At 41.9% G+C, this 19,535-nt stretch overlaps 1 protein-coding gene across 4 annotated transcripts in view; it reads right to left on the bottom strand.

Annotated features, from left to right (window-relative positions):
• The window catches only part of SNAP47 (synaptosome associated protein 47), an 81,220-nt gene that overhangs the window by 55,921 nt on the left and 5,764 nt on the right, over positions 1-19,535 (bottom strand). For 2 of the 4 annotated variants that reach the window (XR_009700860.1, XM_061190091.1), the window contains exon 1: positions 14,353-14,869. Coding sequence is in view for 3 of the 4 variants with exons in the window: in XM_061190091.1 (XP_061046074.1) it covers positions 14,353-14,852 (500 nt within the window). In the remaining variant the exon portion in view is untranslated. Of the gene's footprint in view, positions 1-14,352; positions 14,897-19,535 lie in introns of those variants that run through there. The other 2 variants (XM_061190092.1, XM_061190093.1) reach the window with 1 other exon arrangement.

The following is a 19,535-nucleotide window of genomic DNA, read 5'->3' as shown; positions in this document are numbered from 1 at the left end:
TGCTAAGTCATAAAACAGGTCTCAATAAATTTAAAAATATTTAAATAATGCAAAGTATCTTTGTTCCCTGACCATGATGGAATGAAATAGAAATCAACAGAACGGAATTTCAGAAGACCACAAATATTTGGAAATTAACCCACTTCCAAATAACCAATAGGTTAAAGAAAGAATCCTGAGGACAATTAGAAAATGGTCTAGCTACATAAAAATAAAAATACTGCATACCAAAATTTATGGGATGCAGCTAAAGCAGTAATTAGAGGGAAATTTATAACCATAAAACCTGTATTACAAAAGAAGATCTCAAATCAAAAACATAAGCTTTCACATTAAGAAACAAGAAAACAGAAGAGCAAATTAAAGAGGGGAGGAAATCAATGAAATGGAAAAGAGAAATATAAAAGAAAACTCATTGAAACCAAAAGTTAATTATTAGAAAATATCAACAAAATTGACAAACTTTTCAGTTGGACCAACCAAGAAGAAAGAACACAAAAATTACTAAAATCGGGACTTCCCTGGTGGTCCAGTAGGTAAGACTCCACGCTCCCAATGCAAGGGCCCCAGGTTCGACCCCTGGGGAACTAGATCCCACATGCATAGAGTTCACATGCCGCAACTAAGAAGCCCTCATGCGGCAACTAAAAGATCCCGCACGCCACAATGAAGATCCTGCGTGCCACAACTAAGACCCAGCACAGCCAAAATAAATAAATAAATAAATAATCTTTTTAAAAATTACTAAAATTGGGAATGAAAGCAGAACATTAATACAGACCTTACATAAATGAAAAGGATTATAAAGGAAGCCACAAGCAACTTTACGCTACAACATTAGACAATTTAGATAACATTTAAAAATTCCTAGAACAACACAAACTACTAAACTGACTCAAGAAGAAAAGGAAAATCTGAATATACCTATTCAAGTAAAGAAATGAACTGGTAATTATATTCCACACACAAAAAAAACTCAGGCCCAGTTGGTATCAGTGGTAAATTCTATTAAGATTTAAAGAAGAAATAATACCAATCCTTCACAAATTTCTCCAGAAACTACAGATGAGGGACAGTATTACCCAAACCAAAGTTAGATAAACACATCACAAGAAAGAGAACTACAGACCAATAAACCTCATGACTACCGACACAAAATCCCCAACAAAGTTACCAAACCAAACCCAAAAGGACTATGTACCATGACCAAGTGGGACTTATCACAAGAACAAAAATATCTGAAATGTTTAGTATCTGAAAATCAATTAATGTACTACACTGTATTAACAGAATCAAGGACATGACCATCTCAACAGATGGTGCAAATGCATTTGATAAAACCCAATATTCATTCTTAATAAAAACACTAAATGAACCAGATATAGAAGGGAACTTCCTCAATCTGATATCAGAAACCTACAGGCAACATCAAACTTAACAGTGAAAGACTGAATGCTTTCTCCCCTAACACTGGGAGCAAGTAAAGGATGTCTGCACTCACCACTTCCAGCCAACACTGTATTACAACTTCTAGATAGTACAATTAGGTAAGAAATAGAAATAAAAGGCATCAAGATTAGAAGCAAAAAAGTAAAACAATCTTTATTCACAGAAGACATGATTCTGCAGGTGGAAAATCCTACAGATCCACACAGAAGCCACTAGGACTAATAAACAAATTCAGAAAGTTGGCTGGATACAAGACAAGATCAATTGAAGGCCTTCCAATTCGAGGACTAGATAGAGTAGATACGCTTCTCCCTGCTCTCCCCACTAAATACAGCTTAAAACCCTGGATATTATATATGAAACACACATAAGATTATGGAGAGTGGAGAGAAAAAGTCAGGCTGGCTAGTTCTCAGGACTTCAGAAACTTTGAGGAAGCGAGTTCTCTTTTTATTAACTATATTCTGAACTGAGTCCTGAAGAAGCCAGAAACCTGGATAAACAGACAATAAATAAATAAATAAATAAAAGAAAGTCTGCTCTCCCTACCCTATAGAAAAGGGGAAGCTGTCAAGACAGAGAACTGTTAGTCAATAACATCTCTACTCCAGCCAAACTCCCCAGAAAGAAGTGCAGCCCACTCCCACCCTCATCAGCCAACACATGAGGAGCCTAGACATGGACCCTCTCCTACCTGCACTGAGGGGTACTTCTTCCTAACTGGGGTAGTGTCAGAGAAGGCCATGTGAGGAGCCAGCAGTAATGAGGGAAACCTTACAGGTCAACATAGGCCAGGAGGGGGTAACAAGACAGCCCTCATTCTCCCAATCAGGGTGGTATTAGCAGAGGCCTGTGGGGAAACCTGAAATTCCACTCCCAGTCAGTAGCAACAGGTGTCCTTTTCCATCCCAAGGCATAAACTAGGGCCAAGAGGAGAATCTGGACGCTCATCCCCACATGGCAGTAAGAAGAATCAGCTTCTTACTCCCCGGGGCAATGTGTCAAAGGAAGATCTGCTAAAACAGAAGATAATGTCCAGAGTCCCATAAGATAATACCCTATACAATACAGAAAGAGAATAGATAGACTAGTGGTGACCTGGGCTAGAGTGAGAACAGAGAGTGACAGCAAATGGGCTTGAGGCAACTTTTGGGGGTGATGGAAATGTCCTAAAATTGAACTATAGTGATGTTTGTCCAACTCTGTAAATTTACTAAAAATCATTGTTCATATAAAATGAGTGAATTTTGTGGTATGTAACTTAGAAAGCTGTTCTAAAATATCTACACAGACACATAGGAGTAAAAAAACATCAGAACATCTAAAATAGGGGGAAAAAAACATTAGCCACAAAGAAACAGTAAATTCTCTTTAGCAATAATATATGCAAAGAGGACAATGGAAAAACATTTTCAAAATGTTGAGCTAAATTTGGCTCAATTGTGAAGAGCCAAATTATCATTCAGAGTGTCAGTAAAATAAAGGCATTTTCCAACATATAAAGACTGAGACAATACTACTTACTCACAGACCCCAGTGAAAACAGAATCAGACCAATTATTTCACCAAGTAGATTCCAGCAAACTGCGATCAAATCTGCGTTACTAACATGTCCTTGTTTCATTTAAAGAGACATGTGTGAACCTGTGTGCTTAACTGAACAGAACAGACTGCCTTTTGGATTTGAACTCCACCTTATGCTGATATAGCAGGAACCAAATTTTACTCTTGTACTGGGCAAAGGCAGATGACTGACCACATGACTGCTGTGGCCACATTTCCAAGATAAAATCTGGACACTCCAACAATAGATTTCCTAGTATCCTATGCAAAGTGCTTAGAAACCCAATGAAACGTAAATTGTAATTATATCTTCCAGTCACAATTCTTGACAAACAACTGAGGTAATGGTTCTAAGACACCAAATAAATTCTTTTGTTTATTTTAGCTGTGCCTCTTTTCTCGGTTGACATACATAATACCAAAAAGTAGGAAGTGTCTAATCCAGAATTTTAATATATGTAAATAAACTTTGTTTTCTAAAAATTCACTATGTAGTCCTTATTTTACCACAGAATGTGAGGAAGTGGTAAAGATCTGATTAAAGAATTGCATGGCTGTTGAATGAGCATTAGGGAACCAGGGCTCTTAACTCCCTCCCAAAAGGCAGCTGCAAATAAAGCCTCTGGATGCCAACCTCACTGACAAGACTTGCTCCAGTCACTCTGACGTTCTGCGCCACCCCTTGCTTCTGCTCTGTAATGTGGACCTTACCTGGAATTTGTCTGCAGACCATTCACCCAACATAGTTATATTTAAAGTGTAAAAAATGGTCACAGGAACTGTCCAGGAACCCATGATATTATATAATTTAAGGTTTACAATCCTAGACATTACTCCTTGCTAAATTATTGGATTAAAAATGTCACAACATGCTCAAAGATGGAACAGTTTAAAGTTCAATAAGATACTAATTGCAACGGATTGAAACTCAAATATTTGTAAATCCAGGGATTCAAAAGGATATTAAAAATAATAATTGAACATCTTTTGAGGATGATAAAGAACAAAGTCATTACCTTGAAAACTGCTAAATACAGAAGAACAGCAAACCTCCATGAAATTTGCCCCAGAATGAAATGGTACATGAAGGGCAGCATCTGTTCATAAAAGCCATATAGTTAGTGGCAGCAGGGAAGATGGTGGAATAGGAAGCTGCAGGAATCTGTCCCTCCAGCAAAATGAAGGAACTGGAAGAACTGTCTGAAGCAACTATTTTGGAACTCTGGGTCAAGGAGAACATCTGCAGCATCCAGCAGTGAGTTTGATGGAGAGACCACTATAATTTCAATCAACTTCTGCTTTCAAGCAGTAGCAGCTACCAACCCCCATCCCACAAATCCATAGCTGGCAGCTGTGGGACAGCCGCAAGTATTCTTAGTATGGCCTGTTGGAGCCAGGGTGGGCAATAAAGACCTTTCCTCCAAAAACTGGGATTGTGAGTCTGATTGGGGCTTTTGGTTGCTGAGAGGCTGGCAGAGAGTTTTCTACCACCATGAGCTGAAGTGGCTTCCCAGCCAGGAGGGAATTGAGAAAAAAAAGACCTATTTACTTTTTCCTTCTTCGAAACTCCAGTGACCACACTTAACAAGGAATACACGTTTTGCAAAAATAATTTGGAAAAGTCACAAAAAGTCAGTTCCAACCCTCAGCAAGCAAAACCCAGCAACCCCTGAGGCATAGGAGAATTCGATTTCCAGAGTATTATCAGTCAGCTTGGGCTGCCACAGACTGGGTAGCTTAAGCAACAAATATTTATTTCTTACAGTTCTGGAAGCTGAAAAGTCCAAGATCAGGGTGTCAACAGATTTGGTTTTTAGTGAGCGCTCTCTCCCTGGCTTGCAGACAGTCACTTTCTCTCCAGTCTCTTCCTCTTCTACAAGGACACTAATCCCATCATGGGGGCTCCACCCTCATGACCTCATCTAAACTTAATTACCTTCCAAAGGCCCCACCTCCTAACATCATCACATTGGGGGTTTGGACTTAATACACGAATTTCAGGGACACATACATTCGGTCCATAACAGAGTTAGCAAAACATAATCTTCAGAATGTGTAGTTCTAAAAAGAAAATTACAAGACATACAAAGAAAGAGGAAAATATGGCTATTCACAGAAAATAAAGAAAATTTGACAGAAATCATCTTTGAGGAAGCCCTGACATTTGAATTATTAGTCAAAGATATTATACCAACTGTCTTAAATATGTTCAATGAGCTAAAGGAAACTATGGAGAAAGAACTGAAATAAATCAGAAAAATAATGTCTGAACAAAATAAGAATCTCAATAAAAAGATAGAAATTATGAAAAGAAACCAAACAAATTCTAGAGTTGAAAAGTACAATACTGAAATGAAAAACTCACTAGAAGGAGTCAACAGCAGATCTGAGCAGGGAGAATGAAGGATCAGCAAATTTGAAGGTTATACATTTGAAATTATCCAGTCTGAGGGGAAGAAAGAAAAAAAGAAGGAAGAAAAATGAACAGAACCTGAAGGACTTATGGGACACCATCAAGCAGATCAACACATGTATTACAGGCATTCCAGATGGACAAAAGAGAAAGAGGCAGAAAATATATTTGAAGAAACACTGATTGAAAACTTCCCAAATCTGATGAGTGACATGAACGGACACATCCAAGAAGCTCAACAAACTCCAAGGAGGATAAAAAAGAGACAAATTAAAATCAAATTGCTGAAACTCAAAAACAAAATTTTGAAAGCAGCAAGAGTGACTTGCCATATACAAAGAATTCACAAGAAAAGTAGTCCACTGTAATCAACCAGCCACCAAGTAGCTGGCTGAACACCCTAGAGAATGGTGCCATACTGGAGACTCAGTGTTGGATCTCTGCTGCTATCAGACTGGACACACAGCAGTGGCAATAGCCAAGGTGGCCTCAATGAGTAGAAATTCATGTTGCTGAGCCCAAGCATAACCTCCATCCCTGTCATCATGTCCACTTTGTTCATGGGCCCATTGGGCGATAACAGGATGGACTGGGGGAACAGGCTGACCGGTATCTAGAGAATGGGTCTTCCTATCCATTCGGTTTTTATAATTCTCTTCTGCTGAGGAGGTGCTCTGGTGAGCATTCACATGGGACATATCTTCACCTTTTTGCCCACTCAGCGAGATCTCTCCATATAATTCTACCCCAGACCTCTTCGTCATGAAGTTTCCAATCATGTTTCTTCCAGTCCCTGAACCTCCAGCCAAACCACTTGGCCACAGCCAATCAGTACACAATTCAGCCCCTGGCCATTCCTCCTTCCAAGCAACTGTGTACCAGAGTACTGTTCATCGGCCACTAATCCCAGAGGAGGACTCCAAACACGTCTCTCCACAGCGCCCTGGCACTGGAGTCATCACGAAACACAACACAGTTAAGCACTGGATGGAGTAATGCTTTACTGAGCTTTACTCATATAGAGAAGACACAGAGCAAGATCAGCTCCAATAGTGGGCGTAGGTCCCTCATGGCCAGCAGGTCCCTCCAGCAGTTAATGGAGGGCAACTGGCCCATGCACACCCCTCAGTACCACAGCAGAAGGACCCCTCCCCTACCCCCACGGAGTCTGAAAAACTGAAAGCTGGGGGTGTGCTTGAGGGCCACTGATGTACAGGCTTAAGCAGAACAAAAGAAGCACTGGTGGAGACTGTAAAAGGGAAAGCTATTCCCCCACAAGGTAATAAGCCTGGCATAGGCTGTGTGGGCTCTTTATCTCTTGGTAATAAAGTATTCCAGCCCCAAGGCCCATTCTTAAGAGGCCAAGTAGGGATAAAAAAGACTGCATGCACACGACTGCGTTTCCCAACACAAATGAACAACCAGGTGCACTGCTTGCAGTTCTGCCCACTGGGAGGATCTCCCTTCACCACTGTCCTTCAGGATGTCCCAGAGAGGAGCTGTCATGCCACTACTGTCCACTTCTGGGTAGTGCCTACATATTTCTCAAACTCCTCTGTGAACCAGGCCCCAGTGTTTCCTCCTCAGTCAACTGATTGTAGGGCACTCCCCAAGTAAGGAATGCATCATAGATGCAGGTTGGGAGAGAGAAGGCAGTGTAGCAGGAGTGGGGGCGGCCATGGCATTCGGGCCAATTCCTCAGGCACCTTAACCTGTGCCTTCAGGGCCTACTTGAGCCCAATCTTTTGTATCCCACTTCCATTTGATGATGGGGTGTTGCTAAGTATGCCCAACTTTGTGGCTTGGTGGGTCAGATAACATCCACTTCATGATGGGCAGCCGAGCTCATATAGCAGCTTGGTGGCCTGTGGTTAAGTGTTCAGTCTCTACTAAGGCCTAGTAGCAGGCCAAGAACTGTTTCTCAAAAGGAAAGTAGTTATCTGCAGAGGATAGCAGGGCTTTGCTCCAAAATCCTAAGGGTGAGCACTGAGATTCCCTATAGAGGTCTGCAAAAGGCTCCAAAGAGCACCCCTATCTGCCACTGACCCATCATACACCACTGGATCATATGGCCCAAGTGGCAGAGCAGCTCTGTGGCAATCTGGACCTGTTTCAGAGCCTCCCCTTGCTCTAGGCCCTACTCAAAACCGGCAGCTTTCGAGTCACTTGGTAAATGTGCCAGAGTAACGCACCCAAATGAGGAATATGTTGCTTCCGAAACACTAAGAAGCATTGTGCCTCCTTTCTGGTTGTAGGAAGAGCCAGATGCAACAACTTAACCTTCACCATAGAAGAGATACTTCAATGAGCCATACACCACTGGACTTCTAAAAATTTCACTGAAGTAGAAGGCCCTTGAATTTCTGTCAGATTTCCCATCCTCTGATATGCAAATGTCTTATGAGTCTAGAGTAGTTGCTACTTCTTACTCAGTCCAATCAGCATTAATAGCATGCTATCTTGTGGAAGAGAAAGGCATCAAGATCTTTGTGAACTAAATTATGACATAGGGCTGAAAAGTTGGTATACCCTTGAAGTAGGACAGTGAAGGTATATTGCTGGCCTTGTCAGCTGACAGAAACTGCTTCTGGCGGTCTTTACTAACAGGGATGGAAAAAAAGCATTTACCAGATCAGGTGCTGCATACCAGGTACCAGAGGATGTGTTAATTTGCTCAAGCAGTAAAACTATACCTGGAGTAGCAACTGCAGTTATAGTCACTACCTGGTTAAGTTTAAGATAATCCACTGTCCTGAAAGATCCATCTTTTTTCTGCACAAATAGGTGAGCTGAATGGAGATGGGGCAGGACTCACTATCCACGCATCCTTCAAGTCCTTGAAGGTGGTACTAATCTCTATAATCCCTCCAGGAATGCAAAATTGCTTTTGGTATACTATTTTTCTAGGTAGAAGCAGTTCTAGTGACTTTTACTTGGTCTTTCCCACCAGAATCTCTCTCATTCCAGAGGTCAGGGAACCAGTGTGGGGATTCTGCCAGTTACTGAGTATGTCTATTCCAATTATACACTCCAGAACTAGAAAAAATTACCATAGGATGGGTTCAGGGGCCATCTCACTGTGAGATGAACCTGAGCTAAAACTCTGCTGATCACTTGACCTCCATAAGCCCCTAGGTGAGCCACAGTGATGTTTTGGGTCTCCTAGAATCAGTGTCAGTTTGGAGCCAGTGTCCAGTAGTCCCTGAAAAATCTGATTTCCTTTTCCCCAATGCATGGTCACCCTGGTAAAATGCCATATGTCTCTCTGGGGAAGGCTGGGAGAAAGATTAACAGTACAAAATTTGGTAGCATACTGGGGTCCTTCCACAAGGGGACCCACCTTCCCCGTCACTCAAGGGGTTCTGGGTGTGTAAACCGGTTCAAATCTAGAAATCAATTAAGGAGCCGTGACTTTTTTTTTTTTTTTTTTTTAATTCAGGTTAGATGCTTGTTCACATGACCTAAAACTCTTCTGCTTAACAGATCAAGTAAGTATTGAGCAGACTGCCCAACTATTTCTCTTCTAGGGGCACATGACCAACTAGCCAATGCCATAGGTCTCTGGGAGTCACACTATTCTGATTGCTGCTTTGACTCTGCTGTCCATTACGGTAACCAACCCCAATTGTCTTTGGTGATTAAGTGCTACCACTTAGCCCTGCCACCCCAGGATCCAATTATCCCTGCTGCATTTAAGGATCCCAGCTCAGTGGCAGCCACTTCTCACTGTAATTTCTGGCCTACAGAGAAGAGCAACCACACAGCTCAAGGATGCTGGGGCTCCCCTTAAAAATTTATTTCTCACAGTCATGGTAAAAAGTGTGTCTTCTTGGACCCTGCCAGGATGGGTGAAGAGATCTCACATAATAAATCTATTCTACCATTCCAATCTTCCTCAGTCTTGGATCCTTCCTCTGGAGTATACCAAGGCAGTTCTGACATTTCAAACTCCATTTAGTGTAGGCCACTTTTTAGTCCACATCTCAGCCAACCAACCAAACTGTTAGAGCCTTTCTAACTCCTCGAGCCATGGTACCAAATCCAGGATCTCTGCTTAGTGGGTCCATTTCAGTAAAGTCAGCCCCATCCAACTTCATATTCCTCTCACCATCACCCCCCACACAAGATATCCATTCTCACACATACCCTCCGCATTTCTGTCTGTATAAATTGGAAAAATCATGCAGTTCTTTCAGAGTGCAGTGCATCTCTTCATGGGCCACACTTTATGCCTCATCTTCTGGGATGTGCTGAGACTTAACTCTAACAATATACCTGGAAGCAAAGGGGGGTGGTGGGGGTGGGTCTTGAAGGAAATCTGCAGCGTCTTGCAAAGCAATTATCTCGGGGGAGGCCACTACAGCTTCCTCAGGCAAAGTGTGCTTAATCGCCTCAGATAGGGGAGGAAGGGCTGCTTCTACTGGCAAAGAAGACTCATCAGAATTTAGGGCTTCTATTTTCTCAGTTTCATCAGGATCTTCCCATATGTCTACATTCCAATTTTCAGGATCCCATTTCTCCCCTATCAATACCCTCAGTTTAACAGCAGACACCATGCAAAGTTGGGATTTCAATTTACATTGTAATTTAGTCACTCACAGGATGACACTCCGGATCTGATTTTCAGAAACCTCAGTGCTGCAGCTACGGGAGCTAAGGTTTTCTTTCAAGGCAGATATAGAAATGTTCAGGTCATTATGGGGCACTCTGAACCCATCCTTTCCTTTCCACACTTTGTCCAGTAGAGTTAGAGCAGCCAGCCAATCTCATTACTCATTAGTCTGACAAAAATGTTATTAGGTATCAAATACATGGTCACTCAGAGCCTTTTTAAAATATTTGATTACGAGTATCCCATGACGATTATTTTACATATCACCATTGCCACATCATCAGTGCCTTCTATACCACTTGAAATAAGAGTTATTAGTCGCTTTAAATCTAATCAGATTAGAGATTCCAAAAACCGTAGAATTCAGAAAACTCACCCTTCACTCTCAGTACAGAAAGAGAAAGAAAGAGGGAGGGGGACAGGGAGATAGAAAGGGAGACAGAGAGGGAAGGAGGGACAGAGGGACAGAGAGAGAGAGAGAGAGAGAGAGAGAGAGAGAGAGAAGAGACCACATTTTGTGAAGACTACTGAAAACACTATAACTGCATAAATCTAGGACTGTCATGGGAAGAGAGACCAGATATTCTCAGACCACAGAGCACTGCTCTCAAACACTGTGACCACAGCCCTTTTCAGCAGAACCAAAAATTTCACAGTCCACCCAGGCCTTCCCATACAAGACATAACATACTAAGACAAGGCTATCCATAACAACCCAAGAGATAAGAGAATAGGGCATCCATGAAACAATAATAGGCTGCTATTCAAAAGGAACATTGGAAAACAAAAAATAAGTCTTGGAAATTAAAAACATGATAACAGAAATAGAAGGTAGGAAGATAAAATTCAAGAAATAAAAGCAGAACAAAAGGTTGAGGAGAAAGAAAAATGAGAACAATATTAGAAGATCAGTTCAGGAAGTCAGATAACAAAAAAAGGGGGAGTTCCAAAAGGAACACATTTTAAAAACTGAGGGGGAAAAATTATCAAAGAAATAATACAGGAAATTTCCCCAGCTCTGATGGACAAATCAGACAGCTCACTGAGGGCCTACCACAATCGACTTCAAAGGACCCACACCAAAGAGCATCATGAACCACAAGACCACTCCAGGAACACCAGTCAGCTGCTCTCTGGATAACTCACCACAGAACTACACAGTATGGTGCCCTGCATGCACCCTTCCTGTTCAGGTTTTCGTATTTTAACTCTATGTTTTTCCTACAGTATTATTTGGCATATTAAAAAAACACCTTATAAATGGTATCCTGCTGTACACATCTCTTTGCAATTTGCTTTGTTTTTTTAATCCTGATTTGGGATTTATTCAAGCTGATATGTATAGATCTAACATATAACAGTTACCATGAAAGAAATAGTCTATTTTGTGACTAAAACATAGCTTAGATACCCAATCCCCCTTGAGAAGCAACTGATTGCAATTGCTTGCTACCGTCCACAACCCTTTAATGAAAGTTCATGTCCACACACACTGTGCACAAGTGCCAATGGTTCCCTAAGATACACATCTGAAAGAGCAAGGTCACAGTCATGGGGTCTGTGCACCTCTGGCTTCACTAGGTATTGACAACTGCTCTCCTAAGTGGCTGAACCATTTCATATTATTGACAAAAACATTAGAGTGCTTATCACCCCACATCTTAACCAACAGCTGGTGTTACCCAACTAATACACGTGTTGGTTTAATGTACCTTTCCCTGATTACAAGGGATGCTGAACTCCCTTTTCATTGGTCTTTTGGGATTTCTCATTTGTGAGACACTGTCGCAGAGACAACTAATGATCCCTAGTATCCATTTTCCTGTTCTTCCTTCCATAATGGAATACCTGAGTAATCTCTCACAACTACCCCGCTTCTTTGTTCCTAGGTGTAACTATGAGATTAAGTCCTACCAGTAGGATATGAGCAGAAGTAATATGTGCAACTTTGGGGTCACCTTCTTAAAGACAAGGTTCCCTGGCCTCCCTCTTTGTTCCCCCTTCCCATTGGCTGCGAATGAGTGATACCAGCAACTTTTGATGTAGTGATGGTGCCATGTGATAAGACAGGAGACCTTCTAGACAACATGCAGCCAGAGGTGAAGGCCTAAAGCAGAGCTTTCTATCTGCCTGGGATAACTATCTTCCTTTGGACCATTATATGGAGGTCTAGCTTATTTCAACCACAATATTTTTGGATCTCTGTTATAGTAGCTTCTTAGCCTAAACTCCAGTCAACGGCCTTTACTAACTTTTCTGCTGAATTGCCTTTTTCTCATTTTGCCTTTAACTAGCTGGGTATTAATCCTTTGTTGGGATATGGGTAGGTACCACAAATACTTTCTCCCAGCCTCAGGTTCATCCTTTCACTTTGCTGTTTGTCAAAAGAAGATTTACAAACCACCCAATTGTTCTCCAAAAGGATTATACCAACTGTCATTCCTAATAAGCAGTGTATGAAAATGCTTATTCACTATCCTCAGTTGGTATTGTGTATTCTTACTTTTAATTGTTACTAATTTGATCATTAAAACCTAGATTTCCATTATTTTAGTGTGCATTTCTTTGATTTCCAGTGCAAATGAACATTCTTCTAAATCTCTGGTCTCTATGTCCTGTTATGTATTGAAGATATTTAATAGGTGTCTCAATTTCCTACAGGAATGTTGTGTTAGTCTGTGAGGGCTGACTGCTATAACAAACAACTCCCGAAATCTTAAGGGCCTAGCCCCAACAGAGGATTATTTCTTGTTCACACTGTAGTCCAATTGAGGGCTGGGGTCAGGGTTCTGCTCTGGGAAGCCATTTGAGGTCCTAAACTCTGTGTAACTAATGCTTCTGTCCTAAGGCCTTCAAGTCCTGGAGGATTCCAGCAGGTAAAGGGGAAAACAGTACTAGAGATTGGGTAGGAGGGCTTTTAGAGACTAGGCCTGCAAGTGACCTACATCACTTCTGCCACAACTCAGTCATATAAACCCCAAACTGCAAGGGAGGGTGGAAAAATGTCTAGCCATGTTCCCACGAGGAAAACTCACAAAGGTCCGGTGATCTTACGTCTCAACCACCATAAGCACCCCCTCTAAGAATAAGATGCAGGGCCCTGTTCCCTGTAGCTCTAGCACGATGCCCTTTACCACACAGTGCTTAGAAATAGCAACAGGTGGTAACTGCAGAGTGGGGTCACTCAGAGGCAAGGGGTCTCACAAACAGCAGCCATGCAGCCCTGGTCTGAGAGACGGGGGGCCCACACTCAGGGTCCATCACTGAGAGGCTGCCACCTCATCCTGAGCTCTCAAGCAACCATTCCAGACATGGGGGAGAGGTTATTCCTACTAGACTCTAAGATCCCTGACTTACTTTATATGTCTTATAGTCAGTGCAGCGCTTCTCAAAGTGTGGTCTTTGAGACCCTCCAAAGGAGTCTGGGAGGTCAAACTCACCTCATACAATACTACAACACTATTTGGCTATTTGGCTTTTTACTCTCATTCTCTCATGAGTGTAGAGTGGAGTTCCCAGATACCATGTGACTTGTGATATCACAGCAGACTGACTGCAGAAGCAGGCATGAGAATCCAGCTGTTTTCTGCTAAGCTTTACTTTAAAGAGAGGTACAAAAATCTCAAACAGTGCCACTCTTCTCACTACACGTTTTGCTTTATAAAAGTTATTTTTCATTAAAAAAAATGTTATTTACGTTACTAGGTCATGGATTTATCATTGTACTTTTTAAATAAATAATTATTTAATTTCTTAGTTTTAAAAAAATATGATGCATAGCGGTATATATAACCCACATCAACAAAAGCTCTTTGGGTCCTCAGTTTTTAAGGTGGGTGGGGTGGTCCCCAAGACTGAAGGTTTGAGAGTGGCTAGTGCAGTGGCTAAGATGGCAGCTTCTGAAGCCAAAATGCTTTGGCTCAAACCTTGTTGCTCTACAGCTATGGAAAAGAAATTAAGATAAACTACGCTAACAAACTTAGTGTGTGTGATCTTGAACAAATTACCCGGCCTCTCAGCCTCAGTTTCCCCATGGGTAAAATGAAGAACAACACACTCTTCTTGGCTTGTCTGCTGATTCAGTGAGGTAATCCCCCTTCAACACTTGAAACTGTCCTTGGCACATACTGCACACTTAGCGAACGCTGGCCCTCATTACTTGCACGCCCACAGCAGTCAGCCCAGTGTAACTGTCCACAACAGGGGCACAGCTTGTGTTTTCAGAAGGCTGAATGTGTAATAAATACAGGATGATGGAAAAGATACCATACCACAGCCATCCAAAGGTCAGGTTAGGATTACAGTATTTGTTTACCTGTCAGCCACATCCAGGTCAGATTCCATCTTGTCCAGGCCTCTCGAGATACTGTCAAGCTGCTCGCCCTGATGGTGGAGGACTCTGGTTGTGTCTTCCAGACGCTTCTGGGTACAGGCCATCAGACCAGTCAACTCCTTCCCCTTGGTCATGGGGGAGGATGATTCCTCAACAGCAGCTCCTGACTGGGACAACAGCAACTCTCTCCAGAAATGCTCGATGATGCTGAAAACGACATTTCGACTAGGCTGCAAGGAACTGAACCAGTGCTTGTTGTGGTCCTTTTCCAGGATGGTAATAGAACTGAAGATAAAATGAGAAGCTTCTTTCTTGATCTCAATTATACTAGAAAGGGGAAAGTTGACAAGAATTTCTCTAGTTTTATCAGTCATAAATTTTAGTGAGAGAGAAGTTAATGAAAGTTTTCCAGGGACCCATTGCTTCTCAAGTTCTAAATAATAGGAGCATGGCCAGGTGTGGACGCAGATGTCTCTGCTCATCTGGTTCCTAGGTCAGTTGTACCACGGCCAAGGTCACTCTGCCTCTGAAGGAGAGGGGGACAAATTAGTGGATAGATGAGCCTAAAATAGGACATCACACTTGGACTAGAGACACTAGGACACCGACAGCAACGGTATGGTCTGGATTCCAAGCACACTGGAGACTCCAGCACATGGCCAGGTCCTCACCTAGCAAGGACTCTCACACCACCTGTGATAGGCAGGATAAAGACCTTGCCCTAATCAGCAGAGAGGTAAGGGCTGGGGCCAGACTTGTGCTTGACCCAAAGCATCAAGGTCCCCAGGGGCTCTTCACCCACCAGAGCACCCCCACTGGGACCAGGGTCTACAGCTGATGTGACCGAAAGAAGAAAATCACTGGAAACGACCACCCAAGGATTCTTCATAGGAACACCATCAGCTGTGATGACCCCTATCAACTACATACTCTACAAGTTTCCAAACTAACATTCTCCTTTTGAAATTTTTATAAATTTACTTAGTTTCATATAGAAAATAATCCTACAGACAACCTTTTCCATTCTTGTAATCCCAACTAATTTTACAGGGTTCTACATGATTATATAATTATATGTATATATTTTATATATAGTTTTATATAGTTATACATAACAAAGGTGTACTATTCTTATCTACCATTTGCACTTATCAATGCATTTTTTTTTTTTTTGGACGTGCCGTACGGCTTGTGTGATCTTAGTTCCCCGACCAGGGACTGAACCCAGGCCCTCAGCAGTGAGAGCGCGGAGTCCTAACCACTGGACTGCCAGGGAATTCCCTACCGATGCATTTTAAAAAGTCATGAATGACAGATTTGAAACAACCCTTGTAGAACACTTAGTCCAATCTTCTCATTGTACAGATAAACAATATAAGGCCAAGAAAAGATGAGGACTTTATACAAGGTCAAACCACTAGTTCATGATATTAGCATGGCTAGAACTAGGCAGGGTAATGCCTAGTCCAATGCTCTTCCAATTAGAGGTCCACCTGTAATATGGTATTTCTTCTTTCCTTTCTCTTCCTTCTCTCCTTCTTTCTTTCCTTCCTTCCCTCCTTCTTTCCCTCCTCGTTCTCTCTCTCTTGCATGCACGCACACGCGCGCGTGCACACACACACACACGAGTTTAATTATGACATGATTTCACTTATAAAAATAGGAGAAGACATATTATCTCTAAAAATATTGAAATGTGTGGACTTTCACAGAATGGGTACAGGGATTCTCTGCATTTGGTTAACAAGTTTTAAGCCCCCACCATGCCATGCTGGGCTGCAAGTACAAAAGAAACAACGACACAGTCCTTGGCTCATGGAGCTTAGAGTCCACTGGAATTCTATAAACTTCCTCATTGAGTTATATTCTAAAGACTCAGACTCTTCAATGTAATTACTGTACTAGACGCCACATCAAGCAGCACAAGCCTGGAGAGCAAAAAACAAAAAGGCAGTACCTGCACCTGAAGAACCTGCACTGAATTGAGATTCCTAACTATAAAGAAACAAAGTGGTTTGAGATTAGGCAATGTATCATTAAATATGAAGTATGTTAATGCAAACAAAACCCCAAAGCTCATAGGGTTGTAGGCATGATAAGGAATGTAAGGAAGTCTTAAGTGGACTATAGTGGCAGTCTAATTGGTCTCCTGCCCTTGGTACTCCAAAATACCCCCCCCACTGCCACTGCAATCTTCTTTCCAGATAAGAGAGGCCCCATCCAACCCTCGGCCTCTCCCACCCTCTCTCCCTTGTGGGGCTGTATGGAACTTACACACACTTACTGTACCTGTTAAATGGTAGGATGACCACTTGTTATTTGACTGCAAGCTCTCGAAGGGCAATGACCATATTTTATTCATAATCCTAACTCAGGAAATACTTTGTGACTGAATGAATGGAACAGACACTCGTGGTTTATGGTATCTGTCCGTCTGTGACCCTCAGCATAGCTGAGGTCAATACTCAGGCTGGTCTCATCCTACTGCTTAATTAAATACTGTACATACAAGGTATGGACATTATGGAGGCAATTCTTCATGGTGCTTCTCCACATTTTATGTCAAAAACTAACATAAAATTTTATGTACCAAAAACTGTCCCAGACTATCTTCCGTATAACTGTGGACAGTGTCTCCCTCCTGGTTGAAAGAAGATCTGTTTCCTGACCAGGATAATAGGTCAGTGTGCCCTTGGAGGCAAGTGTTGGGCAGATTTGCTAGCAGTCCCCTCATAAGCTGTGACACAAACCCATGGTATATGCAGCATCCACCTGGGCCCTCAGAATGTAGGGGGCAAGGGGAACAGATGCACACATGAATCCTGCTGTGCCATGCATAACAGGCCCTTTCTCTCTGACAGAGGGCCTCCTCTCTTCTGCCACATCTACAAAACTATGACAGGCTCACTCTTCAACCCGCAATAAAGTCTCAGACCCTTCACAATCCCCAACAGTGATGTGCAACACAAAGATCATTCTACTTTGGATATGGGTTCTTCATATGAGAATCTCTATTAAGCTAAATATTTAGGACGCAAACTCTACAAATCGACTCTATCAATTCATAACACCCTAGGATGTTTCTATTTGACTTATGGGAATTAAAACTTTCCCCAAACTTTAATTCATTTCAAAAATAAGTATGAAAAGTTCAGAAACAGGAGTCAGAATGGTGGTTATAACTGGGGAGAAAGGAGGCCTTGACTCTGTGGTGCTGGTAATGTTCTATTTCTTGCCCTGGGTGTATTAATTTTGTGATAATTCAAGATTTGTGCATTTTCTGTTCTCATGATTTGTTCACTTTTCTTCATTAATACTTCAGTGAAGGATTTACTAAATATTTAGTAATAATATAAAAATTTTTTAAAATTAATAATAAATGTACATATGAAAGATATACCAAAACTAAATTTCAGCTGGGCATTACAATTTCAAAAACATCTGAAATCACTGCCTTAGGTAGCAGCACAGCTGTAAGACTACAGCACAAACCTTTCATATGGACAATGGCAGGTATTCCCACTCATCTGTGTGTGACCCCTGGCTACTCAGCCCCGCTGCCTCCACTTCCTGATCTGTCAATGGGATAATAATTGTACCTATCCCACACTGCAGCTGTAAGGCTTAACTGAACTGATAACGTGAAAGGTGCTTAGAAGAGTACTTGGCACCTAATATATGCTACAGGTGTTATTACAATCATTGTGAATACTACAAAGTATCTACAGAACTAACTCAGCTCATCTATCAGGAATGTGAAGAGTCTACTCTTGATTCCATTTCTTTAACGACTGCTAAAACATCACCATACCCAGAATCTGTCATTTGGTCTCATTAGTTTTCACCACCTGATCAGAGTTGGCTATAGACAGCACCTGGCCGCAAAAACAAACATGACAGTGAAAAAGAGGAGAAAAAAAGAAGGAAGAATGTGCCTAGTGTACACAAAACTAAAGTGCCAAACAACTTGATTCCATCATAAGAGAAATAAATTTAACTCCTATGTTAATCAGATTGAAGTACTTCCCAAGTACACTCTAGAACTTCTCTTAATCACAGTAGCAAGGACTGACCCAAATTTCCCAGATATGCATATGTGCCAATCAACCCGTTACTCAGTACTACAAATCAGTCCAGTTTACCAGCTCTGCTAATTACTAATACCTGAAATTAGGACAAACCTAAAAGAAAGCTGCCATATTAAGCATGAGAATTTTGTCATCACAACAAAATGATGTCAGGGCTGGAGGGACCACAGAGATCATCTCCAACTCACTTCATTCAACAAATGAATAAGCACAACTCTATCATGGCAGAAGCTCTAAAAGTCCACTGATAGCTTGGCTAATACTCTTTCAGGAGCATTAGCATCTTCAAGTGTTTTCTCAGAGTGTCAATTCTGAAAAAGTAATAGCCTTAGGTCCTATTTAAGGACATACAATACAGTGCAGGGACCAGAGGGTACAGGGGTAAGGAGGCAGAACATATACAGTTAAAGATAAGCAACAATAAGACTGCAGATACTTGCACTGAATTGCAAAAAACAGTAAGTGGTAAAGAACATTCTAGAAGAGACTACTGCAGATTAAGACTATAAGGAAGGCAAACCTCCTACTTGAAGAATGTAGCAGGGCTGGAGCAGGAAGAAGCAGAGACTTTCCACTCTCAGGGCTGGTGCCACCTTCTTGTGCGTCAGTAGGAATGACCATTCTGAGTCACAGAGGAGCCTGAGGCTTATGGGGTCAGAAACTTCCCCAAGGAGACACAAACCCAAGAATCCATCTTCTTAGGCAACATGATGATGAATGCCAGACCAAGGGGAATCTCAACACTACAAACAAACAATCTCATACTCCCAACTCAGCAGGGCTCTGTAAAGGATCCAGGAAACCCATGTTCTTATGTCACTGGAAAGCTAATGAAGATCTCAGGTGTTTAAAACTCCTGACCTCCTGTACAGAAGACTGGTGTCATCTTCTTTAGGGACTTTATCTGTGAGCTCCCTGCACACAGTGGGATTGTGTGGAAGCTCCCTGCGTGGGGCAGATCAGCTGGGAGGGTGCCTTTCCTCTTTAACAGTGGTTCACTCTGGACAAACGGAACTGTAAAGCCAAAGTGTCTTCATCAGACCTTTCTCCCTAGTGAGAAGGACACTCACCTGAGCA

Source organism: Eubalaena glacialis, chromosome 4 (assembly GCF_028564815.1).
Source record: "Eubalaena glacialis isolate mEubGla1 chromosome 4, mEubGla1.1.hap2.+ XY, whole genome shotgun sequence".
Taxonomy (NCBI): domain Eukaryota; kingdom Metazoa; phylum Chordata; class Mammalia; order Artiodactyla; family Balaenidae; genus Eubalaena; species Eubalaena glacialis.
This window is presented reverse-complemented; position numbering and strand designations above follow the sequence as displayed.